The 26634-nt window shown below is 43.9% G+C and overlaps 1 protein-coding gene across 2 annotated transcripts in view; it reads left to right on the top strand.

The window, feature by feature from the left end:
• Positions 1 to 26634, top strand: part of mybpc2a (myosin binding protein Ca) — a 182255-nt gene that overhangs the window by 21417 nt on the left and 134204 nt on the right. The window contains exons 2-3 of one of the 2 annotated variants that reach the window (XM_034190180.1): positions 17484 to 17519; positions 17716 to 17724. The exons of the other annotated variant lie outside the window; for it this stretch is intronic. Coding sequence (XP_034046071.1) covers positions 17484 to 17519; positions 17716 to 17724 — 45 coding nt within the window. The remainder of the gene's footprint in view (positions 1 to 17483; positions 17520 to 17715; positions 17725 to 26634) is intronic. 2 annotated transcript variants of the gene reach the window in all.

The raw sequence follows: 26634 nt of genomic DNA, 5'->3' as shown, positions 1-26634 counted from the left end.
TATGATTCAAACCACCGCAGCGCAGTGCCTTTAATACCTATGGCATGCTCTAATCTCTGTAATAAAGTTTTATGGTCAACAGTATCAAAAGCAGCACTGAGGTCTAACAGAACAAGCACAGAGATGAGTCCACTGTCTGAGGCCATAAGAAGATCATTTGTAACCTTTACTAATGCTGTTTCTTTACTATGATGAATTCTAAAACCTGACTGAAACTCTTCAAATAGACCATTCCTCTGCAGATGATCAGTTAGCTGTTTTACAACTACCCTTTCAAGAATTTTTGAGAGAAAAGGAAGGTTGGAGATTGGCCTATAATTAGCTAAGATAGCTGGGTCAAGTGATGGCCTTTTAAGTAATGGTTTAATTACTGCCACCTTAAAAGCCTGTGGTACATAGCCAACTAATAAAGATAGATTGATCATATTTAAGATTGAAGCATTAAATAATGGTAGGGCTTCCTTGAGCAGCCTGGTAGGAATGGGGTCCAATAGACATGTTGATGGTTTGGATGAAGTAACTAATGAAAATAACTCAGACAGAACAATCTGAGAGAAAGAGTCTAACCAAATACCGGCATCACCGAAAGCAGCCAAAGATAATGATACGTCTTTGGGATGGTTATGAGTAATTTTTTCTCTAATAGTTAAAATTTTATTAGCAAAGAAAGTCATGAAGTCATTACTAGTTAAAGTTAAAGGAATACTCGGCTCAATAGAGCTCTGACTCTTTGTCAGCCTGGCTACAGTGCTGAAAAGAAACCTGGAGTTGTTCTTATTTTCTTCAATTAGTGATGAGTAGTAAGATGTCCTAGCTTTACGGAGGGCTTTTTTTATAGAGCAACAGACTCTTTTTCCAGGCTAAGTGAAGATCTTCTAAATTAGTGAGACGCCATTTCCTCTCCAACTTACGGGTTATCTGCTTTAAGCTGCGAGTTTGTGAGTTATACCACGGAGTCAGGCACTTCTGATTTAAAGCTCTCTTTTTCAGAGGGGCTACAGCATCCAAAGTTGTCTTCAATGAGGATGTAAAACTATTGACGAGATACTCTATCTCACTTACAGAGTTTAGGTAGCTACTCTGCACTGTGTTGGTATATGGCATTAGAGAACATAAAGAAGGAAACATATCCTTAAACCTAGTTACAGTACTTTCTGAAAGACTTCTAGTGTAATGAAACTTATTCCCCACTGCTGGGTAGTCCATCAGAGTAAATGTAAATGTTATTAAGAAATGATCAGACAGAAGGGAGTTTTCAGGGAATACTGTTAAGTCTTCAATTTCCATACCATAAGTCACTTTGGTCTGTGACCTTGACTTTTCATCAGTTTTGAAAAAGTCACCTTGTCTTAGGATGACCCTCAAATGTTCCACCAAGTTTGACCCAAATCAGATTGAAATTCTTACTTGTACATGAACAGATGCAACCTTCTCACCAGGTTTGCTGAGCTTTGGTTTCTCCATTTTGGAGGAATCATGTTCACAAACAGCTGAAACCACAGACCCTCCTTGTCTATGGGACATCATGGGAGCAGATGTAACATGTATATTTAATGAGATGGGGTCAGCAGGACCGGTCAGAGTAAAATGTTAAACAAACATCTCACTTGGCATTTGTTAAATATAAAGTGAGTCTGTAGGTCTACTGAGGACACCCATCCTCATCTCACCATCCTTGACTTCTCTTGGGTTTTCTCTTCTTCTCCTCCATTTTCTCTGTTTCACTTTGAGCATCATCATGTTGGGAAGGTGTCGTAGCACGGACCCACAACAGGGGGCGCAAATGAACGGACAATGAATAAGCCAAAAAGGTAACAATTTAATGTTGTGATAATACACAATGAAACGTACAGTAATTTGCACAGTCAATTTAACACCAGGTGACGTGTGGGCAGGCTCGAAGATAGAAGACCCCCGACGAGAGAGAAGCCGCGTCCCACACGGTCCAACGGTCTGTCTGGGGGTGGTACCCGGAAGAGAGACTCACGGTGGCCCCCAGCTCCTTGCAGAAACTCTTCCACACCTGTGAAGAGAACTGGGGACCACGATCTGAAACGATGTCCGATGGTATCCCATGCAGCCGCATGACGTGGTGGACCAGGAGGTCTGCCATCTCCTGGGCCGTCAGGAGCTTCGGGAGGGCCACGAAGTGGGCCACCTTGGAGAACTGGTCCACTATCGTGAGAATCACGGTGTTGCCCTGGGACGGTGGGAGGCCCGTGATGAAGTCCAGGCCGATGTGAGACCAGGGGCGATGAGGCACTGGCAGGGGTTGGAGGAGTCCCGTCGTCCTCCGATGATCTGCCTTGCCCCTGGCGCAGATGGTACAGGCTTGGACATAGTCCCCGGACGTCGGTCTCCAGGGACGCCCACCAGAAGCGCTGCTGGACTACTGCCACGGTCCTACGCACTCCGGGATGACAAGAGAGCTTGGACCCGTGACAGAAGTCCAATACGGCAGCTCTTGCCTATGGTGGGACGTACAGTCTGTTCTTGGGGCCAGTCCCCGGGTCCGGGCTCCTTGTCAGGGCCTCCCGGACGGTCTTCTCCACGCCCCAGGTGAGGGTGGCCACGACAGTGGACTTGGGGATGATGGTCTCTGGGGGTCTGACAGCTCGGCCTTGGCTTCCTCTTCATGCACCCGGGACAATGCATCTGATTTTTGGTTCTTAGTCCTGGGGCGGTACGTGATCTGGAAGTCAAAGCGTCCAAAGAACAGAGACCAGCGGGCTTGCCTGGGGTTCAGCCGCTTGGCGGTCCGGATGTACTCCAGGTTCCAATGGTCCGTGAAAACCGTGAAGGGCAACGATGCCCCCTCCAGCAGGTGTCTCCACTCTTCAAGAGCCTCCTTCACCGCGAGGAGCTCCCGATTGCCGACGTCATAGTTCCGTTCAGCTGGGGTCAACCTGCCGGAATAAAAGGCACAAGGATGGAGAACCTTATCAGCCTCCACGCTCTGGGACAGCACGGCTCCTATCCCTGAGTCAGAGGCGTCCACTTCTACTATGTACTGGCGATCAGGATCAGGCTGCACCAGAACTGGTGCGGTCGAGAACCGGCATTTCAACTCCTGGAACGCAGCTTCGCACCGATCCGACCAGGCGAAGGGGACCTTGGTGGAGGTCAGGGCAGTCAGGGGGCTAACTACCTGACTGTAACCTTTAATGAACCTCCTGTAGAAATTTGCAAAGCCTAGGAACTGCTGTAGTTTCCTGCGGCTTGTTGGTTGGGGCCAGTCTCTCACCGCCGCAACCTTAGCCGGATCAGGGGCGACGGTGTTGGAGGAGATGATGAACCCCAGGAAGGACAAAGAAGTGCGGTGGAACTCGCACTTCTCGCCCTTCACAAACAGCCGGTTCTCCAACAACCGCTGTAGGACCTGACGTACATGCTGGACATGGGTCTCAGGGTCCGGGGAAAAGATGAGTATATCATCCAGATATACGAAGACGAACCGATGCAGGAAGTCCCGCAAGACGTCATTTACCAAAGCTTGGAACGTCGCGGGGGCGTTGGTGAGGCCAAACGGCATGACCAGGTACTCAAAATGACCTAACGGGGTGTTGAATGCCGTCTTCCATTCGTCTCCCTTCCGGATCCGAACCAGGTGGTACGTGTTTCTAAGATCCAATTTAGTGAAAATTTGGGCTCCATGCAGGGGCGTGAACACTGAATCCAACAGAGGTAACGGGTATCGGTTGCGAACCGTGATCTCGTTCAGCCCTCTGTAATCAATGCATGGACGGAGTCCGCCGTCTTTTTTACGCACAAAAAAGAAACCAGCACCCATCGGGGAGGTGAAGTTCCGGATCAGCCCGGCAGCTAAGGAGTCCCGGATGTAGGTCTCCATTGATTCGCGTTCCGGATGTGAGAGGTTGTACAACCTACTGGACGGGTACTCAGCACCCGGGACCAAATCGATGGCACAATCATACGGTCGGTGCGGGGGAAGTGTGAGCGCCAGATCTTTGCTGAAAACATCAGCAAGATCATGGTACTCCTTTGGCACCGCCGATAGATTGGGGGAAACTTTGACCTCCTCATTAGCCGTAGTGCCGGGAGGAACCGAGGATCCTAAACACTCCCAGTGGCAGGTTTCGCTCCACTGCGTCACAACCCCGGACGGCCAATCTATCCGGGGATTGTGCTTCACCATCCATGGAAAGCCCAAAATCACTCGGGAGGTAGATGGTGTTACATGGAACACTATCTCCTCCCTGTGATTCCCAGACACAACCAAAGTCACTGGTTGTGTCTGATGTGTGATTAATGGAAGCAGGGTGCCATCTAGTGCTCGCACCTGCAATGGTGCCGGCAGAGCCACCAGAGGGAGCCCTACTTCCTTTACCCATCTGCTGTCCAGCAGATTCCCTTCAGACCCCGTGTCTATCAGTGCTGGGGCGTGAAGGGTTAAATCCCCACAAAGAATTGTTACTAGGATTCGTGCAGATTTGCGGGGTTTTCCCGCGTGTGTGTTATGGCCCACCCTTAGCCCAGTTTCTAAGGACGGGCGTTGTAGTTTGACCGTTTTGGGGCAGTCCTTCTGCATGTGCTCGCAAGAGCCACAGACAAAACACTCCCCGCGGGCCAGCCTCCTTTGTCTGACATTTGTTTTACTTTGGCCCTGCTCGTGTCCATAGCCTCCTCAGCAGGGGGAGCTGTAGCCACACGGAGCTCTCTGGCAGTGAAGCGTGGGGACGACGTCACCTTGTCGGAACCGGAAGGGGGAGGGACGGCTCGTGCCCGGTCACGCCCCCCGGCCTGCTCCCGACGATGCTCGTTTAAACGGTTGTCTAAGCGTATAACTAAATCGACAAGCCCGTCAAAATCCCGCGGTTCCTCCTTAGCCAGTAGGTGCTCCTTAAGGACCGGGGACAGTCCATTTACAAAGGCGGCGCGGAGCGCAACGTTATTCCAGCCGGACCTCGCTGCCGTGATGCGGAAGTCGACTGCATACTCGGCTGCGCTACGGCGCCCCTGTCTCATCGACAGCAGCACGTTCGAAGCGGTCTCGCCTCTGTTGGGATGATCAAACACTTGTTTGAACTCCCGTACAAACCCAGTATAAGACGTTAGGAGCCGTGAATTCTGCTCCCAAAGCGCAGTAGCCCAGGCACATGCCTCTCCTCGAAGCAGATTAATAACATAAGCCACCCGGCTAGCGTCTGATGCGTACATGACAGGGCGCTGTGAAAAGCATGAGGAAGTCTGCGCATGTCTCAACACAGCCCCCGTACGGTTCCGGAGGGCTTATGTATGCTTCAGGGGACGGTGGGGGGGGTTTGTTGAACGACCAGTGGAACGTCTGATACAGGCCCAGGACCAGCCAGAGGAGTGGCTGCAGCAGCGCCCTGATCGCGCGCTTCCACCCTGGCGGTGAGAGCCTCCACCCTCCGATTAAGGAGGACATTCTGCTCGGTCACTAAATCTAACCAAGCCGTGAAGGCGGTTAAGATCTGCTGCAGCTCACTCAACACGCCTCCCGCTGATGCCTGCGCTCCTGGCTCTTCCATTGGCCGTTCAAGCTTGGGTTGACGCCCCTCGGGATCCATGACGATGGCCGAGAAATCCTGTTGGGAAGGTGTCGTAGCACGGACCCACAACAGGGGGCGCAAATGAACGGACAATGAATAAGCCAAAAACGTAACAATTTAATGTTGTGATAATACACAACGAAACGTACAGTAATTTGCACAGTCAATTTAACACCAGGTGACGTGTGGGCAGGCTCGAAGATAGAAGACCCCCGACGAGAGAGAAGCCGCGTCCCACACGGCTTCCACCACCAACGGTCTGAAGAACACCGGAGCCGCCAAGTCCCGAGTCCCCAGGTGGCCTTTGTCTTCGGCTGTCGACCCTGGTACTGCTGGCAGAAAGCAGAAATATGATGAGTGAGTGTAAGTCCACACACTCAGTAATTCTCAGTCCAAACACAGTGAGGAGGGAGCACCTCCACCTCCAAACTAGGAACACACTAGCAGCTCCTGTAACCACTTATCTGGATGGAGTGAGAGGCGAAGACGTCACTTCTCTCACTGACCGCCAACCCAGCTGAAAGGGCACCACAGGACAACGGCTGCAAACAGATCAGACGTAAGTCACAGTTTAAATTCAGCAGAGAAATTACCTTGGTAATGGTAGTCGATTTCTCGGCGGGGAGGTGGAGTTGCAGTCCGGCTTTTATGGTGGTGATGATGAACGAGTGACAGCTGGTGCAGAGGATGAGTGACAGCTGTCACTTCTTCTGGGTCTGGCGCCCTCTCGTGCTTGGAGCCTGCACTCCAAGCAGGGTGCCCTCTGGTGGTGGTGGGCCAGCAGTACCTCCTCTTCAGTGGCCCACACAACACATCACTCTTCATTCAAATCACTTTTTTCCCTTCAGAAGAAAATGGAATCAGATTAAAGTAGGACAAAGAAATGTTGCAGCAAAGAAAGTGCTGAGTCCAGAGATTTCGATTAATGGAGAGGGAAAGGAAACCGCAGGAGACATGAGAGGTACCTGGAAGACTGTAAAACAGATGGCTGGAGAGTGAAATGATGTGGGCAAGTGAGAACTGGTAATGAGACGTGGATGTTAACGAGAACAGTCCTTTCAACATCATAAAGGTTCAAAGTTCACACTTGTTCCAAATTCTCACCGAGCATCTGTCACAGTGATGTCAAAGATAAGGCCTCATCAAAGATTATTTCAGTGTACTACTGTAATTAGAGGGAAAATCCACAACGATGTACATTTTCTTATCAACCTCAATCACAAAAAAAGGAACTATAGGGATGAAAATCTCATCTTCACTAATTGGGATACCATTGATCTGCCCCATTGGCCCAAATTAACTTTTAGAGCCGAGGAATCTCAGTGCACGACCAGGGGTAGGTAGTGTCGTGCATGATTAAAAAAGTCATTTTTTGGTTGAAAAGTGCACTTTTCACATTCTTTTTAAAAAAACTGTAATCTAATTTTTACTTAAATACATTTCTTACATTAACACTTTTGAAGTGAGGACAGCATGAATAGGATGAAGAGTGGAAAAGAGGATGGTCCAGATGGTATACCAGTGGAAGCATGTAAATGTTTAGGAGAATTGGCAGTGGAGTTTCTAACCAGTCTCTTTAATAAAATCTTGGAAAGTGAGAGGATGCCTGAGGATTGGAGAAGAAGTGTACTGGTTCCTATTTTTAAGGATAAGGGTGATGTGCAGAACTGCAGTAACTACAGAGGCATGATGTTGATCAATCACAGCAATATGTTATGAGAAATAGTAGTAGAAATTAGGCTTATAAAACAGATGAAGAATGGTGACCAGCAATATGATTTCATGCAGAGAAAAAGCACTACAGATGCAATATTTGCACTGAGAATGCTAATGGAGAAGTATAGAGAAGGTCAGAAGGAGTTACATTGAGCGTTTGTGGATTTAGAGAAAGTTCTGTGAAGGAAAGATGTGTGGTTGGTAGGAATGACAGATGCATTCAAGGTGCAATTGGGATAGCATTGAGGATTGGTTCACACAGTTTTCCTGTTTACAACTGTGATGGACAGGTTGACAGACAGGGTCAGACAGGGGTCTTCATGGACTATGATGTTTGCAGATGACACTGTGATCCGAAGTGAGAGAAGAAAGCAGGTTGAGATAAGGATGGAGAGGTGGAGATATGCTCTGGAGAGAAAGGGAATGAAAATAAGTAAGAGCAAGCAAGATGGAGTACTGTGTGAATGAGAGGGACCATGGTGGAAGAGTGAGGTTACACGGACTAGAGGTGGTGATGGTAGATGGGTTTAAATACTTGAGATGAGAAAGAATGACAGATGCATTCAAGGTGGAGGTGGGATTACATCAAGGATCAGTTCTAAGCCCTTGGATGTTTGCAATAGTGATGGACAGTTTGGCAGACAAGATCAGACAGAATTTTATATATATTATGTGTCTTTGCAGATGAAACATATGCTGCCTCCAAGATGACATATTTTCCAGGTACATCCCTGCATTTTTCAGCAGGACAGTGCAAAACCACATCCTGCACATATCACAAAGGCATGGCTGCAGAAAAAGAGGGTACTGGACTGGCCTGTCTGCACTCCTGAATAACAGCAACAATGATGACGCACACCTTCAGAGGTTTGCAGGCTTAATGGAACAAAATAACACCTGACATGTTCCACTGCTTGGTGTCTTCAATGCCACAATGTCTTTTAAGTGTTGTAAGAAGGAATGGCTCCATTACAAACTGGTAACTGCTTTAGCATCACAACTAAATTCCATTTTTGGAATGTGTTGCAGGCTTGAAATGCAGGAATGGATGTATATTAACAGACTAAGTTACGTTGACCACACAAAACATGAAATGTGTTGGGTTCGCATTGTCTTCAGTGAAATAGAAGTCAAAGTAAATACCATAGAATCACTGCATTTTTATTGTTTTAATGTGCATGTTCCATACAATCTCAACTTTTCCTTATTTTCAGTTGTAGCTCTGGAACAACTTTCTCCAGTGAGAGAAGGAGGTCCTCTGTGAGACAAGGCGTAGGCATGTAGAGAACATCACTTTGGCTTGCTCTGCTTCATGTTGTGTCTTACTGAGTAACTGGGGGTTATGAGGTAGACATGCCAGTGACTCACTTCAGGGTGAATGCATGCAGAAACGCTATTCCTGGAGATCAGTGGGGATCTGAGCAAAGCCATGCTGAACAATATATCCACAGTGAAGGAGCCCCGAGTATCGCCCTCCTGGAGCTGAAGGCTCAATATGTGCTTTTGACTCTTTGTCAGGAAGAGTTTTTTTTTTTTAATCCAAAGCATCTTTGTGACATACCAACCAGAGCCTGGAGATTGGGTTGCTTTGTTGGAATGAGATTGATCAGCACCTGCAGCACTTTCTCCTCCACTGCAAGGGTGAGATAAATAGCCACATCCTCACTGCTCTGGCCGGTGTGTATATCTGATTGCAAAGGAACTTTGAGCTTGGTATGGCTCCAGGTTCATCATCCCATTATATCTGGGCAGTTTTGCTGATGATTGAGGTGCAGGAAGATGAAGGCTTGGAACAGAGGCCTGTGGTGGCCCACACTGATAGGCACTGTAGCAACCAGCATGGGTTACAGGCTGCAGAGTGTTGTTCATAGTGATATCCAGTACACAGTGAAGCAATGCTTCCAGCCTAGTGAAAATGCTGGTAGTCCCAGGCATCCACATCTGGGAGGTGGGTCTCTATCTCACAATGATTTCAAAGCCACTCATTCAGTTGAGTGAGGGTTTGCTTGGCAATCTGTTCTGTTCATTCTGATGTGCAGGCATGAAGATCCCACTTCTGACACCAATGGGGTACTGCTCACCACAACAATGGACAGTTATACACACTTAGTTATGTCTGCATCACTCTTGTGTCTCCTACATCACACAACCCAGGAGTACAGATTCATATTCTGCATTAGTTAGCAAACACAATGAATGTCACTCGATTACATATAAGCCATGCTGATAATAGGGAATTGCACTTTCCTGCAATTTAACATCATAATCAGTTACATGCACCATGTCGACAACATCACTACAAGAGCCAGCATGAAATATCACAAAAAAACAACAACACAATAATTAGAAATTTTCCCAGGAGTCTGACTGAATTCTTCTCTGAACAACCTTCAACCCCTAAATCATTTTATCATTAATACTCAGAGAAATGTTGACCCACAGCTATGACACTAAAATATTGGATCCCAGTTAAGATGTGCACCAACAGAAACAGATCTCAGTTCTTCCACACTTGATTGCTCACCTCTATTTTGTCTCTAGGATTCTTTGCGCTGCATCACAAGTCCATCACTTCGTTTTTGTGATTCTGTTCCTTGTCAGTGATACTTAGACTGGTCAGCACACAAAACTGTGCCATAAAGCTTTAAATATATTTTCTCTCTTACTTTATATTGTTTGTGAAGTTGGATAATGATTTCCTCTGATATTCTCTGAATAGAATGTTTCATGTTTGACACACCAAAAGATTCTCCACCCATCTCCACAACGTAAACACTCTAAATAATAAAAATGGTAATGCTGAGCAATAAAAACTCATAAATTAGATATGAAAGGATGATCCCCCAGCCCATAAAATTCCTGTGTAATCACCCGTGGAGGACATGATTGCAACCTTGATGGTCTAAAAATCCTTTTGTGGACACAGGATGTTGCTGGAAGAAACAAAAAGAAAAGCAAAGTCACTGCTGAGAATCTCACAGTCTTATTTCTCGGTGTGAATACAAGCTTTTGTTTAAATCATTGGTGGTAAATCTGAAACTGTGCTGTAGTCCAGCTGGCTGGTCAAGGTGATCGGGTAAAAAATATGTTTTATGCATTTCTTTTTTCCACCACCATGATAACATATCTGCATCACTGACCTCCAAAAGAAGGACAGTCAGTTCCAACAAACATTATATATATACCATTTTCTAAAAAGAATTTGTTCTCATTTTATGAATTCCTTCTGCAAAACCTTTATTAGACAAGATGGCAGTGGAGTTTCTAACAAATTTTCAAATAACATCTTAAAAAGTGAAAGGAAGCCTGAAGAGTGGAGAAGTGCATCGGTACTGATTAAGAGTAATGGTGATGTGCAGAACCGCAGTAACTACAGAGGCATAAAGTTGATCACCTGCAGCATAAAGTTAAGGGAAAAAGTGGTGGAAGTTAGGTTTAGAAAAGAGATGAAAATCTGTGAGCAGCAGCATGGTTTAATGGTGAGAAAGAGCACTAAAGATGCAACGTGAAAATCTGGAGGAGGCCTGAAGGAGCTGCAGTGTGTATGTGTGGAGTTAGAGAAAGGTTATGACAAGGCGCCAGACAAGTTGGTATCATATGAGAGCGGCATAGAAGTATGAGAGTGTGGTGCAGGATACTTATGAGGACAGTGACAGCGGTTAAAAGCACCCAGGATGGAGGTGGGATTACACCGAAGATCAGCTCTGGGGCCTTTCTTATTTGCATTAGTGATGGACAGGTTGGCAGACCTGTCCATCACTGTCCAAGGGGGAGTGGAAATGCGGGAGAGTGGCGTCTATAGACAACAGGATGCTGGACTGACCACGAGATGCTTGCCTGAAGCTGATGCTGATGATGTTTTAAATTCCTGTTTCCTGTTTCTTCATCACTGTTGAACTTTGCAAAAACCTTGTAACTGTTAGAATGGTCTAAGCAGTGGGTCGCCCCTCTGAGTCTGGTCTGCTCGAGGTTTCTTCCTCACTATCATCAGAGGGAGTTTTTCCTTGCCACGGTCGCCTGTTTTCTTGCTCTCGGGGTCAGTAAAGTTAGACCTTACTTGTGTGAAGCGCCTTGAGGCAGCTTTCTTGTGATTTGGCGCTACATAAATACCAGTCTGTCACAGGACCACACCCACATGCACACCTATGGACAATTTAAAGTTTCCAATCCACCTAACCTGCGTGTCTTTGGATGTGATCAAAGTTGATTGCATCTCTTGTCTTTCCTGTTGGGGTGAATTTACTGTGCAGCGTGTTGTGTTTTTGCCATACTTCCTTCAGTATTTTGAGTTTGTTTTATTTTTGCACAAATGACGGCATCTCGTAAAATTTCAGTCTGTATAGAAATCATTGCACGCAGTGTCACTGTTCAGTGAACATCTCACCTGTAAAATTGGACACTAATTCATATAAAATGTTAGCTTTTATTATACAGTAACGTGGTGGGATTTTGTGGTCTAAACTCGAATGTGGTTTGATCTCATCAATCAATCAATTCAATCAATTTTTTTTTTTATATAGCGCCAAATCACAACAAACAGTTGCCCCAAGGCGCTCCACACTGCAAGGCAAGGCCATACAATAATGATGTAAAACCCCAACGGTCAAAACGACCCCCTGTGAGCAAGCACTTGGCTACAGTGGGAAGGAAAAACTCCCTTTTAACAGGAAGAAACCTCCAGCAGAACCAGGCTCAGGGAGGGGCAGTCTTCTGCTGGGACTGGTTGGGGCTGAGGGAGAGAACCAGGAAAAAGACATGCTGTGGAGGGGAGCAGAGATCGATCACTAATGATTAAATGCAGAGTGGTGCATACAGAGCAAAAAGAGAAAGAAACAGTGCATCATGGGAACCCCCCAGCAGTCTACGTCTATAGCAGCATAACTAAGGGATGGTTCAGGGTCACCTGATCCAGCCCTAACTATAAGCTTTAGCAAAAGGAAAGTTTTAAGCCTAATCTTAAAAGTAGAGAGGGTGTCTGTCTCCCTGATCTGAATTGGGAGCTGGTTCCACAGGAGAGGAGCCTGAAAGCTGAAGGCTCTGCCTCCCATTCTACTCTTACAAACCCTAGGAACTACAAGTAAGCCTGCATCCAGGACAGTGATCCAACAACAAATGCTGGATTGGTACACTTTTCCTTTTAGGTTCATATGTTGGAAGAAAAAGGTAAATTAACCAATTACAGTTATGCTTCCAAAGTTTCTAATTGGAATAATCCATTTGCTCATTTCAACTGACCGGCTCACTGTTCCCTCTATTTGACTCAGACACAGCAGGCTGAGGGGTGTGGCCACTGAGGCAGCAGACCACACCTCCTCCTGCACAGATCATGAAACTAGAGTGACAGACTGTCGGAATGAGTTGAAATATAGGTGTCTTATGAAAATGAATAAGCACGTTTGCATAATCATACTGTGCAGTTGTACCCCTCTATCTATCTATCTATCTATCTATCTATCTATCTATCTATCTATCTATCTATCTATCTATCTATCTATCTATCTATCTATCTATCTATCTATCTATCTATCTATCTATCTATCTATCTATCTATCTATCTATCTATCTATCGTTATCTAATTAGATAGTTGAATCATTACATTAGCATATTATTGTATTATAATTATATATATAGGGTGTCTCAAAAATGTACCCAAAAGTATTTTGGCAGCACAGAAAAACCAATCAATATTATATTATATATAATATATAATTATATAATATTATATTATATACTCTGTATTGTTCATTGGTTGCACCCTACCTGACTTACTGTGCTGAGGTTTGGGCAACAATTACAAAACTACATTGCAACCATTATTCATGCTTCAAAAAAGAGCATTAAGGACAATTCATAATGCAGGTTATTGAGATCACACCAACCCATTGTTCATTAAATCTCAAATATTAAAACTTCACGAAAAGATTTTGTTCAAGATATGAATGACAAGCAGTATGCTCTGATGTCCACATCTACTGGTCTGGTGCGTCCAGTCGGCCGTGTGCACAGACACCACGTCATGTGGAACAGAGCTCATGTGGGTGACGTGACAGTCGGATCGCCCGCTGCATGTTCTGATCTGACGGTCCATTTCAACCTGGGGGGCTGTCAGTGTTCGCTCCGTGCGTGCGCTTGCTTGCTGCAGCTAGTCTCCATCACAGCGATATGTGTTTTTACTTATGTCCACGTAAATACAGCAATTAGACACAAGCACCTCACAGTGGACAGTTGTTAGTCCATGTCTATCCAAACACAGTAGGTGTTGTGTACCTGGAATGTCGAGAATGACAATTTCTCACAGCTGCTTCTGTTGGAAGCCACGCCTCCCGTGAGTGGAGGGCACACACCCACGTGTCAGTGTGTGTGTTTGCAAAGTCACACTGGTGTGGGACTTAGACAAATTTCACAGCAGTACGACAGTGGTCATCTGCAGTCTGTTGTTGTGCCAAGAGTGCGACTGGTCACACATTTTCTAAGTGCCATGCGAGCGGTGTTAGGTGTTTGTGTGTCACCTGGAGTTTGCCCTTCACTTGCCGCAAGAGGGTTTGATGGGTTCACACAGTGCACACTTTGTCTTTCAGGAGCTTGTGTGTGCAAATAGTTGTAGCAACAGGTGTACGAGGTGTTGGAGGCAGGGACGACATTACACGGTTTGCACATGATTCCTACGTCATGCACTTCATCCAAACTTTGCACTATATGTGAAGGGGCCCTAAGGGTTCCTGAAATGAGGAAAACACCATGATTTCCCAGTAAAACCATTTCCTGGTATTCATATTTTAGAGTATTTTTGGGTACATTTTTATTGAGACAGTCTATATATAATTATATTAATTGTCATATAATTGTATCATTTCTAAAAATCAGAACACCATTTTTGGAATTTGCAAAAAATATCCATTACAACCTGCTCTGAGATATGAAAACTAGCCTGTTGTTGAACAACCATCACATTTTAAATAGTATTTTTGAACTTTCTTTTTTGTGAAACTTCTTTTTAAAATTCAACAATATTCCTATTTCAACAGGGAATAGTACTGAATTTTAATAGCATTTTTTAACTTTCTTTTTTGTGAAACTTCTTTTTAAAATTCAATAATATTCCTATTTCAACAGGGAATAGTACTGAATTTTAATAGTATTTTTGAACTTTCCTTTATGTGAAACTTCTTTTTAAAATTCAATAATATTCCTGTTGGAACAGCGAGACAGAAGTGGCTGTTTATTTTGTGCACACTTTCTTGGTCAAACTGCTTTATTATTAATCACACACACATCTGAAAACAACAGGGGACTGTATCCGTGGTGATTTTATGATATTTACTTAACGCCCCAACTGTCTGTCAGGATGTTTCTGAACCAAACCCTCCTTCCATCTCCTATGAAACAGAAATTAAACTAAATCCTGCACTGGGAATAAAATTGACACAGGAGACCAAAGGAAGGCCTCGGATCCTTCCAGGTGTGGAATTCAGGCTGGAATGAGGACGTGTCACTGATCCACTCTTGGACTTGACAAATCCCAGAGCGGTGCCAAAACTAAAGCCACATGAGTGCTGAGAGAAGCATTAACAGATCGCTGCCTGAAAAACAAACCATATCCAAAATAGAAGTGTTGCTCCTTCTCGAACCGTGTGCCAGTCAGAACACTGTGGCCAAACCTTGACATCTGAGACCCACTAAGGGACGCTCGGTCTGCAGCGTGTGTGTTGTGTGGGCATTCTCATTCCATTCTGACGCGACTCCAGCCTTCTAGAAAAGAAAGTGCAGAAAACAAAAGTGAATCAGGTGTTGTGATCCAGGTGCAGAAACAGATGCTAAATGTGTGAACGCTGTGAAAGTTGACTTGCTCTTTTGTAGACATGCGCTTTGGAAACACACTCCTAATCTGCCGTCTCATTAGACTCCCTGGAGCTTCTAAAGTAACCCAGATCTGGGATCCTGCAACTTTGATGTACTTATCCTATCAAACATTTTTGTCTTGAGGCCGCCACTTTTGGAATTTTTAAAACCCAATTATTCCTCATGATCTCTGGATAAAAAATACTTTCCTTATATTTATCTTAGTCAAACTGTTTCTGTCAAGTGCACCACATTTGCCCTTCAAAAATCACAAGGAGACACGATGTTCCCCCTCTGTGGGCACATTTGAACATGTGTTTATGTTACTGAAATTAAACACTTTTTTATTTATATGAGGTTCAAAGTTCACTTTAGACAGCAATGATACCAAAAAAACCAAAAGTATTACAATTTTTAATTAATTACTTTAATTTTTTCATGACATATGGTTTGAAAAATGCACTTCTTCATGCTGAAAATTTAATTGTAAGAAAAGTTAATATTCAGTATTTGGTTTTAAAAGTAACTTTTTGTCTGTGTGTGTGTGTGTGTGTGTGTCGTACGTATGGGTGACAAATTAAATCATAGCCGTTGGACTATGATTTAATTTGTTGGGTCACAATATGCCACCAAAACAGCTTCATTGCATTTTGGGTTTGATTCTATGGTTCTCTGAAAAGCTTGTGGGGGTTTGGAACGTCAGTTTTGCAACACCATTATTCCGACATACATTCCATGATGTGGTGCTTTGATGATGTTGTGGAGGGTACGGTCTAACAGTGTCCAAAATCAACTGGCTTTACTCATCATTTTCATACAAACATAATTACATGTTAATTAATTAGTGGTACTGTGAAATACACCTGTGTGGGAGCATCAGAACTATGAACCGATTCAAGGAATGACAATGAAAACCAGAAACTTTCTATTTTTTAATGTTCTGCAAAAAAATGTTTATTTAAAACAATAGTAACTATTTAATAGTTTATTAATTTTATTATTATTTTTATTTCTTGTAATGGTACATTTTTTGTTAGTTTAATGTATTATTATTATTATTATTATTATTATTAGGGGTTCAAGTCCTGAAGGAGCAAAGCCCCCTATTATAAGTGTTATTATCTGTGATGGACTGGTGTCCTGTTCAGGCTGTAGTCCACCACCATGACCCTTAACTGGTGTAAATAAGTTTAACCTCTTCATTATGTATGTGTTTCTCTTCTCCATCACTCCACTTGGGACACAAACTCATGATCTCCAGCATGGGAGGAGAGGTGATGGGCTAGTGGTTAAAGCTTGGGCTTGAGACCAAAGCATCCTTGGTTCAAATCCCATCCTGACCGTAAAATCACCAAGGGCCCTTGGGCAAGGTCCGTTTTCCCCAAGTTGCTCCCGGTGTGTAGTGGGCGCCTTTCATGGCAGCACCTTGGCATCGGTGTGTGAGTGTGTTTGTGTGAATGTGAGGCATCATTGTAAAGCACTTTGAGCATCTGATACAGATGGAAAAGCATTTTTGGCTTTGTGGAGGGAGGTTTACTGACTACCACGTGCACAATGACTCCTGCTGGCCCCCATCGCATGTGTATAGAAAATGAATAAATGAATGATTATATATCATTACTGTTGCAGGTATAGAAAATGAAAGAAATGAATGAATGAATGAATTATTATTATTATTATTATATTATTATTATTTCACAACTGTAAGTTGCGATTGTCAAGATAATTTGCTGTCCTTCTGTCTATCCTTCACTACATCCATATAGCAAAATCCTCTGTGTCCTAAAACTCAAGAACTGTAAAACTCTCAAAATCTAAATTTTTTTTACTTTAATACTGGGAGGTCAAAGAAAAAAAAAATCATGCACCTCTGACGTGTAAATGCTTTTTTTAAGGCTGAATTTTGAGTTTCAAGTAGGAAATGTACCAGAAGCTCTCAAATGCTCACATCTCTCGCTAGATGGCGACAAACCTTGGTCAAATGTGTGGCAAGATCTCAAGTGTTTATTCCTTTGAGACGTTAACATTTGGTGAAAATAAGATGGACTGACAACCAAAAATCATCTTACGGTTGTGTCTCTGACATTATGGACGACTTACTTGTTGTTGTTATTATGGTTGTTTATTTATTGTTGTGAGGTTTCACTGGTTCACTGTGGACATGTCAAACAGAGCGGGTATTTAAATAAGGACATCCTCATGTTTCATGCTGCAGACGTGTCGTCAGTAATGCACAGAAACACCATCCAATCTGGATCCACGAATCCAGATTTGAGTCTTCAGCACAGCTTACTGTGCCCCAGCTTTTATCCAGATGCTGTGCTGCTGGTGCTGTATGATATGAAGTAATGAGGATATGCAAATTAATTTACATAATTGTTGTTTAATTGCAGCAGCCAGTGGTGATGAGGCTGCAGCAGCCCCTGCTGGTAAGTGCATTTATGACATCTAATCTGAGCCCACAAGCTGTGCTCCAGAAATCCAGTTTGCTTCTGAGTTATGCATAAAGTGGTTTTTTAATATGTTGTTAAAGTAAACACGGAAAAACAAATACACTAATATAAACCTCTCATAATCAAAGTTGTTTTATTTTATGGTGCATTTTTTTCCTTCTTTCGTTTTCAGACAAGAAGGGTAAGAAAACTGTGTTCACTGTTTGTCTCCGTGTCTCACTGTCCATTAATGCGTCTAATCCTCGTCCAGCCTTCATCACTGTCGGTCTCATCATCGTCATAGTAACGTGCACGTTTTTCCTCATGCAGACAAGCCAGAAGAGGACGAGGGTAAGACTCTTAAGACATGCAGAGTCTGAGTTTCTGTGTTGAAGGGACTGAGTGTGTACGTGCATGATCCCCCAAAACACATCTTTACATTTAGATACACTACACTTGCTTTTTTTATTTGTTTTTTTATTATTATTCTTATTACTGAACTCACAGGGGTTATGAAATATATATTAATTAATTTCAGTGTAAAGAGAAAAGCAGAAGGTGTTTTATCTTCTGAAAGAACAAATAAAACCGAGATCTGTATGCAAATGTTTGTGGATGTGTGTTTTGTCAGTTTGACCTTCTTTTCATTGTAGTGTACGTAGATTTATATCCTTCGGGTGCTCAATAATATTTTAAATTTGTCCTTCAGCTAGATTTGTAAAAGCATCTTGTCTGTGACATCACCGCTACAGAAGGTCATTTAAGATTTATTAAAAATAATAATAATAATAGAAGGTAGTGAAATATAATGTGTATTTTCAGATCTGTTTTCATTTACATTTATACAGTTTTTATGGCCATAATTCAATAAAACATATTGTAAAATGCAAATGATGTCAGGTTTTGGTTTATGCAAATAAATAGTGGTTTGCTGTCATCATGAATTTTTCATGCTACGTGAGAGCTCTGAGAACAGGGTGCTTAATGACATTTATTTGTTTTGGATTTCTATACATCCATTATTTATATCTGTCCTATGCTGAGGCGAGGAGCGAATGATCATCTGGACTGTAAGGACTGCAGGGGTATTACGCCGCTCTGTGGTTTGGGTAAGGTATGTGCAGTGGTCATTCCTGGCAGGATTCAGTGCCAGCTGCTGGCTGCTCAGCATCCAGAGCAGCCTGGTTTGCACCCAAGAAATCATCCATCAGATGTAGGAAGCATTTGAGCCGATATCTTTTGGGATTCAGTGAGTACAATCATGAATATCAACAGCGACTATGTTGATCTTCACAAAGCAGATGACTCAGTTGAGCCGACTGTTTGGTGGAACACCTTGAGAATTTCACAATAAGACTATTGTACCAAGTGGAGGCAAAGTCTCTGACTTCTTCCCAGTGAATTTGGACATTCATGAGGGATGCGGTGGCCAAGTGGTTAATGCACTCGGTTTCAGTGCAGAAGGTTCCCGGTTCAAATCCTACTCCTGCCACATTTCTCCATGTAATGTGGAGTTCAGGAAGGGCATCTGGTGTAAAACTTGTGCCAATTCAACATGCAGATCCACCTTGGATTTGCTGTGGCAAAAAACAAGGGAGCAGCTGAAGGGACTTTACTATGAGGGATGTCTGTTCACTTCTACTTGAATTCTTGCACAGACTAAGTGTTGGTTAAAGTTGTGGATCTCAAACAACTTCCCCCATAAATTGTTGAACATGATGATTTATGGCAATTCCCTGGTGGTTCCCTGGTGGTTGATTGATTGTGCATGGGTTGGTTTATTTAATGTGAGAATGTCGTTGGACACTGAGACAGATTCTTAGCCTGGTCTGATGGCTGGGGAATCCCAGACAATTGGGATCTGAGGACCTTTGTCCTCCTCCATTGGGTGACAAGCCATCATCTCCACTGCCTGGTCTACTGTTGACTTCTTGTTTCACCAGAGCCCTGTTAACTATATCATGCTCAGGGTTCTGCTTGGATCTTCATGGTTACCATAGTCACACAAGGTCCCCACCCTGGTTCAACAGGCAATTCCTGACTTGGTTAGTTATCCAGGTGTCACAATGTGGACGAGGGGTTGAATTTTGACACCTTATTATTGTAGCGGGATGAAAGTCCCGGGTCCCAATTGAAAAGACGTTCCCGCTAGCTTGGCTAATGGGGAGTTCCCCTTTGGCTGACCTAGTAGAGGAACGGTCTTTTGGTGTGAGCAGCGTGGGTTCGATCCCCCACCGTCGTCCCGGCCACGAAGGTCCTGCTGCTTCAATATGATAGATGGTCTATGTACAAAAACACTTAGTGCTGTACAGAGTTGAGGCAGCCCTTTACCCCAACAGATTCTGGAGTTTGTCAGGAATATGTTCTAGATCCCAGTCTGTTCAGTTCTTGCATTAAATAGGTGAACATTAGTTGAAGAGTGTCATCTTTGTGGAATCAACTGATGTACTGGAAGGAGGTGATGAGAAGCTGAGTAAGAACTAGAGAACCCAGAGAGAGATTGTCCTGGATAAAGAGTAGGTTTCAGGCTTTCTAAGACTTCCTGGACTTAGCCTTCCACAGTGTGTCTGTAGCGACATTTATATCTGTGGGAGCAAGGCTTATGATATTGAGGCGCTCCTTAGAAGTGTGTGTGTGGGCCTCGGGCTCCAGGTCATGTTGCATGAGTTCCACTGTCTTAACGTGTTGTTCTGGTGGGGCTCCAGATGCAAACCTCATCAGGGCCTTGGACCCCATGCCTGCCTCCATGCAGGTCTAATTATTTATATTGCTGTTGTTGTTGTTATTCTGCAGAATGGTGCCGTAATCATATCTCACATACTTATGGAGTCACATCAGAAAGGGTTTCCGGGATTCAGCTTGTCACAAATTACCACGTGGATCGATGAAGGATCTGCTGTAGCATCCCTGGAGCTCAGTGGGAGCAGCCACAAGACAGATGTCTATTTTGTTATTGTTGTAACACAATAAGAACATCCAGGCAGAAGAAGATGTGATGTGGGCACAGTAGGTCCCTCTCCTTCCTGATTTGGACTTGTGCTGTTGAATCAGACTGTTAATACATTGCATCAACTTTTGCAATGTGCTGTGCCTTGCGAGATGATGCTGTTTCGGTTTGTGTGAAAAAGGAAATCTGAGGTCGATTGCCAGTGGCAGTTTATACATGTTTATCCCTAACAATCCTGACCTTTGAAGTCCAATATATACTTGAGAATAATGCATTCACCTAAATGTCTGAAGTGAGTTTTTGTGTGGGTGTAGTGGGGAAAAAGCAAAGCGTCTGCAGACACTCTGTGTAAATACAGAGTAGTACAGAGCAGGAGAAGATACCAAAACATCCTCTTTTTTAAACATTTTGTCACAGTAGCACAGAGACAATAATGTGCAGCGAGACTCCTGACACTAAAATGTCCACATGTGCAAACAGTAGTTGACAGTTTAGTTGACCTTGTTGGGTAGAGATGCCATGTGATATTATGCAGCAACCTTCAACAAAAACTGGGCAGAAAGCGGCGTGCACATGTGTGAGGGTGCTTGTTTTGCTGTGCAGTATCGGTCATCAGAGATTTTTTATCACATGAACTTTCAGTGGCGTGTGCGACTGCAGGTGTACTGAAGAAGTACAGCAATCTTTGGCTTCGCTGCAGTCCGTCGGGCAGTGTACTTACTGTCAGTGAAGAGATGCGCGCCTCGCTGTACTTGAGCACTTTGCAAAGACGCCGCAGTTATCATCGTGAACACATCTCTGCTGTCTGATCCGTCCTGTGACACATACACTGGTTTAACCTCTAACACTCACCAGTGCTAATTTCAAAGTGCCAACTGTTTCTATTCACTCAGCCATCACTGATCCGAGGGGCGGTAAGGGCACAGCACAAGCCTGCACTGACCCTACCGGCTCACGGTGTCTGTTTTGGTGATTGTCTTAAAAAGACCCCGTTGTGTGTTGGTGGTCTGATGCCGCCCTTCTCCCTGAAAGCCTTGTGTAGATTTGGTGATGGATGGCACTGCTGCTGAATCGCGATCCCGTCTACAAAAGACGTACGACAGTTCCGTGACATAGCCTTGAAGAATCTATGGCATTATAATCACCGTGGTAACTTTATTTATGAGGGAAGACAAAATTGACAAAGTGCTTCACAGTGAATTAGATAAAGGAGACGAGGCAGAAGGATGAAAACAACACAAAGGCAACTTAAAAGAACGTCAGCTGTCACATAAAACAAGCTGACTGCAAAAAAAAAAAAAAGGTAAATAAAACACAAATATAACTGACAATACAAAGCTTACCACAGCGTCTTGTTGGAAAAAAAACATGCTTTTAGTGTGATTATTAAAGAGAAATCTGCCAAAGCCTCCAAGTGCTGTCGTGACGTCTGGCATGGGTCAAATCACAGGGGCTCTGGGGGGATCTATTTGACCCCTCTAATTAAGATTTAGACTACACCCCCAATCAAAAAGGCAAAACCAACAGGGGGTGGTTCAAAACATTTATGTACCCTTCTTACCTGTAATTCTAAATATTACAGTATTCATGATTTCAGACCATTTTCAGACCATATGTTGTGAAAGTGTAGGTACACGGACCCACAACAGGGGGCGTAATGAACGGACAATGGAGAAAGGTGAATAACAAGTTTTACTGTTGTGAAACGAGCACAACGAATACAACAATTAACAATTTGGGGCGAATCCGCTGGTGTCGTGTGGGCAGGCTCGAAGGTAGGAGACGTCCGTCTCAGTCGAACCGGAACCACCCAGATCTCCTCTGCCACCGAACCCTGGAAATACTGGAACCGCCAAGTCCCGAATTCCCAGGTGGCCACTGCCTCCGCTCGTCGGATCCGGTACTGCTGGCGGGAGAGAGCAACAACACACAGGTGTGGATGCGACAGCACCCAGTAACGGAGAGGGGAAGAGCCGCCTCCACCTCTTGTCAATATATAACAGGAAGGTGAGTACTTATCCAAGCAATTTAGCTATCAGTAGTCAGCAGTCCTGAAAAGGTTTAACAAGTTTTAGCTGGTTATTCAGACTATGAATGCAGAGAACGTTACCTCAGTCTTAAGGCGATATCTCGGCACTGAGGTGGAGACGCCGTCCTGATGATATACCCCCGGGCTGAGTGGAGTCAGCTGTGTCCAGTAATGGGTGACAGCTGTCACCCTGACTGCTCTCGTACGGCGGCGGCGCCCTCTGGTGCCTGGAGCCCGCACTCCAGGCAGGGCGCCCTCTGGTGGTGGTGGGCCAGCAGTACCTCCTCTTCAGCGGCCCACACAACACCATATTTCTTATGGCCCATTCACACTCTGATGATTAGCCCAGCGTTTGAAAATTTGATGAATGTCAATTTCAATTTCAATTTCAATTTATTTTCATTTATATAGCGCCAAATCACAACAGAGTTGCCTCAAAGCGCTTCACACAGGTAAGGTCTAACCTTATTAACCCCCAGAGCAACAGTGGTAAGGAAAAACTTCCTCTGAGGAAGAAAGCTCAAGCAGACCAGACTCAAAGGGGTGACCCTCTGCTTGGGCCATGATACAGACAGAAATTACAGAACAATTCACAGAACAGTTCACGGACGAATATACAAGAAATGCTATTGGCGCACAGGACAGAAGGATCGCCAACACGAATACAACTCCCATCTCTGGATGGAGCTGAACCTTAAACAGAGAGAAAAAACAGAATCAGGCATCAGAAAGACAAAAAATACTGTATAATTTGCCAGCATTAAACAACAAGAAAAACAGAGAAATACTAAGGTGATTGCCGGCCACTAGCCCTAAACTTCACTAAAAGACCCAGAATTTAGGTAAAGTTGAGGCCGTGGCCCGCTCCAATTACTAATAACATGAATTAAAAGAGTAAAAAGCATAAAACAAAACTGTACCAGTATGCTAGCCATATGAAATGGAAAATAAGAGCATCTTAAGTCTGGACTTGAAACTCTCCACAGAATCTGACTGTTTTATTGATGCAGGGAGATCATTCCACAGAACAGGGGCACGATAAGAGAAAGCTCTGTGACCCGCAGACTTCTTATTCATCTTAGGGACACAAAGTAGTCCTGCACCCTGAGAACGTAAAGCCCGGGCCGGTACGTAAGGTTTAATTAGGTCAGCTAGGTAGGGAGGTGCCAGTCCATGAATAATTTTATAGGTTAGTAGCAGAACCTTAAAATCTGATCTCACTGGGACAGGAAGCCAGTGAAGAGACGCCAAAATGGGTGTAATGTGGTCAAACTTTCTGCTTCCTGTCAAAAGTCTGGCTGCAGCATTTTGAACCAATTGGAGACCCTAATCCTAGACTGTGGTAAACCAGAAAATAGAACATTGCAGTAGTCCAATCTAGAAAAGACAAACGCATGGATCAGGGTCTCAGCATCAGCCATAGACAGGATGGGACAAATCTTTGCTATATTTTGCAGGTGGAAGAAAGCAGTCCTAGTAATATTTCTAATGTGGAGGCCAAAGGACAATGGAGGATCACAAATTACCCCAAGGTTCCTCACTTTGTCAGTGTGATGTATGACACACGAGCCAAGGCTGAGCGTTAACTGGTCAAATTGATGCTGATGTCTGACTGGACCAAGAACCATCATTTCAGTCTTATCAGAGTTTAAAAGTAAGAAGTTTCTAGACATCCAACTTTCTCACTGCTGCAAGTCAATGTTCTAAGGATTTTATGTGAACGAGATTACCAGCAGTTATCGGCATGTATAACTGAGTATCATCTGCATAGCAGTGAAAGGTAATCCTAAAACGCCGCAATATGTGCCCAAGGGGTGCTATATAAAGGGAGAAAAGCAGGGGGCCTAAGACAGACCCCTGTGGAACCCCAAATTTCATGTCATTAAGGCTAGAGGTAGTGTTACTGTACAAAACACAGTGAGAACGACTGGTCAAGTATGACGTCAGCCATGCAAGGGCACTCCCAGTAATCCCAAAATGATTTTCCAGCCTATCAAGTAGAATATGATGATCCACTGTATCAAATGCAGCACTGAGATCTAACAGCAACAGAACCGTAGTGGTGTCCGAATCCATTGTAAGCAGAAGTTCATTCACCACTTTAGTGAGAGCCGTCTCTGTGGAATGGTATTTTCTAAAGGCAGACTGCAGTGGCTCAAAGAGATTATTCTCAGTAAGATAGTCTACGAGCTGCTGTGACACCACTTTTTCCAGAATTTTAGAGAAAAATGATAAATTTGATATCAACCGATAGTTTGTCAATACACTAGGGTCAAGATTAGGTTTCTTAAGTAATGGTTTAATCACTGCAGATTTGAAACATTTAGGAGCAGATCCAGAAGTTAAACAAAGATTAATAATTTCCAGCACAGTCGGCCCAAGAGTGGACCACAGGTCCTTAAACAGTTTTGTTGGTATAGGATCAAATAAACAGGTTGTGTTTTTTGTTGACATTACGAGTTTTGTCAGCATGTCTAGTGAGATACTATCAAATTCTGTAAATCTAGGTAATACCTCAGTAGTGGCGCCCACATCAATAGCAGGGTGTAGTGTCTGCATTAAGGCATGCTGGGATATGTTTAACCTGATGTCTTCTATTTTCTTCCCAAAGTAATCCAGGAAATCTTGTGCTGTAAAAGGAGAGTGAACTACAGGTGGTTGTCCATGAATAAGTGTTGCCACTGTGTCGAACAAGAACTTTGAGTTATGCTTGTTTTTGTTGATCAAATCAGAGTAGTAAGTTCGCTTTGTAGCCAGTAATGAATGCTTATAGTCTAAGATAGCATCACGACACGCAAGGTGAAATACTTCTAATTCTGAACGACACCATTTCTGTTCTAGACCTCTTGCTTTATGCTTGAGGTCACGCAGATAATCATTGAACCAAGGTGACTGTGATTTGGGGGAGCGCGGTTTTAACACAGGTGGTGCAATCATGTCAAGTGTAGTTTTGAGCTCTGAGTTTAAACTATCCACAAGTCTGTCTACTGACTGGGTATTTGTCAAATGTGAAGCTAAGACATCAGGCAGTCTAGCTTCGAGTTCAGTCTTAGTTGAGGAGTTGATGCATCGCAGTAATGATATATAAGGTTGTTGTTCCACTAAACACGGCAGTGAAACTGTAAACTTAATAAGTGAGTGATCAGAGACCACTGATGTAAGAGGCATGATGTCAATATTTGTGACAGCAATACCACATGCGATAACCAGATCCAGGGTATTTCCACTAATGTGCGTCGAATCCCCAATGCATTGCCGAAATCCTAATGCATCCACAGTTTCCATAAATGATTTGCAGAGGGGATCAGAAGGCTTATTTATATGAATGTTAAAGTCACCAATGATCAGAATGTTATCTACACTAGTTGACAAGTTCAATTCAATTCAATTCAATTTTTTTTTATATAGCGCCAAATCACAACAAACAGTTGCCCCAAGGCGCTTTATATTGTAAGGCAAGGCCATACAATAATGATGTAAAACCCCAACGGTCAAAACGACCCCCTGTGAGCAAGCACTTGGCTACAGTGGGAAGGAAAAACTGCCCTTTTAACAGGAAGAAACCTCCAGCAGAACCAGGCTCAGGGAGGGGCAGTCTCTGCTGGGACTGGTTGGGGCTGAGGGAGGAGAACCAGGAAAAAGACATGCTGTGGAGGGGAGCAGAGATCGATCACTAATGATTAAATGCAGAGTGGTGCATACAGAGCAAAAAGAGAAAGAAACAGTGCATCATGGGAACCCCCCAGCAGTCTACGTCTATAGCAGCATAACTAAGGGATGGTTTAGGGTCACCTAATCCAGCCTAACTATACAGCTTTAGCAAAAAGGAAAGTTTTAGCCTAATCTTAAAAGTAGAGAGGGTGTCTGTCTCCCTGATCTGAATTGGGAGCTGGTTCCACAGGAGAGGAGCCTGAAAGCTGAAGGCTCTGCCTCCCATTCTACTCTTCAAACCCCTAGGAACTACAAGTAAGCCTGCAGTCTGAGAGCGAAGCGCTCTAATGGGGTGATATGGTACTACGAGGTCCCTAAGATAAGATGGGACCTGATTATTCAAACCTTATAAGTAAGAAGAAGAATTTTAAATTCTATTCTAGAATTAACAGGAAGCCAATGAAGAGAGGCCAATATGGGTGAGA

Source organism: Thalassophryne amazonica, chromosome 16 (genome assembly GCF_902500255.1).
Source record: "Thalassophryne amazonica chromosome 16, fThaAma1.1, whole genome shotgun sequence".
In the NCBI taxonomy this organism is placed as follows: Eukaryota; Metazoa; Chordata; class Actinopteri; order Batrachoidiformes; family Batrachoididae; genus Thalassophryne; species Thalassophryne amazonica.
The sequence above is the reverse complement of the archived record's forward strand: the minus strand, read 5'-3'. Positions and strand labels throughout refer to the sequence as shown.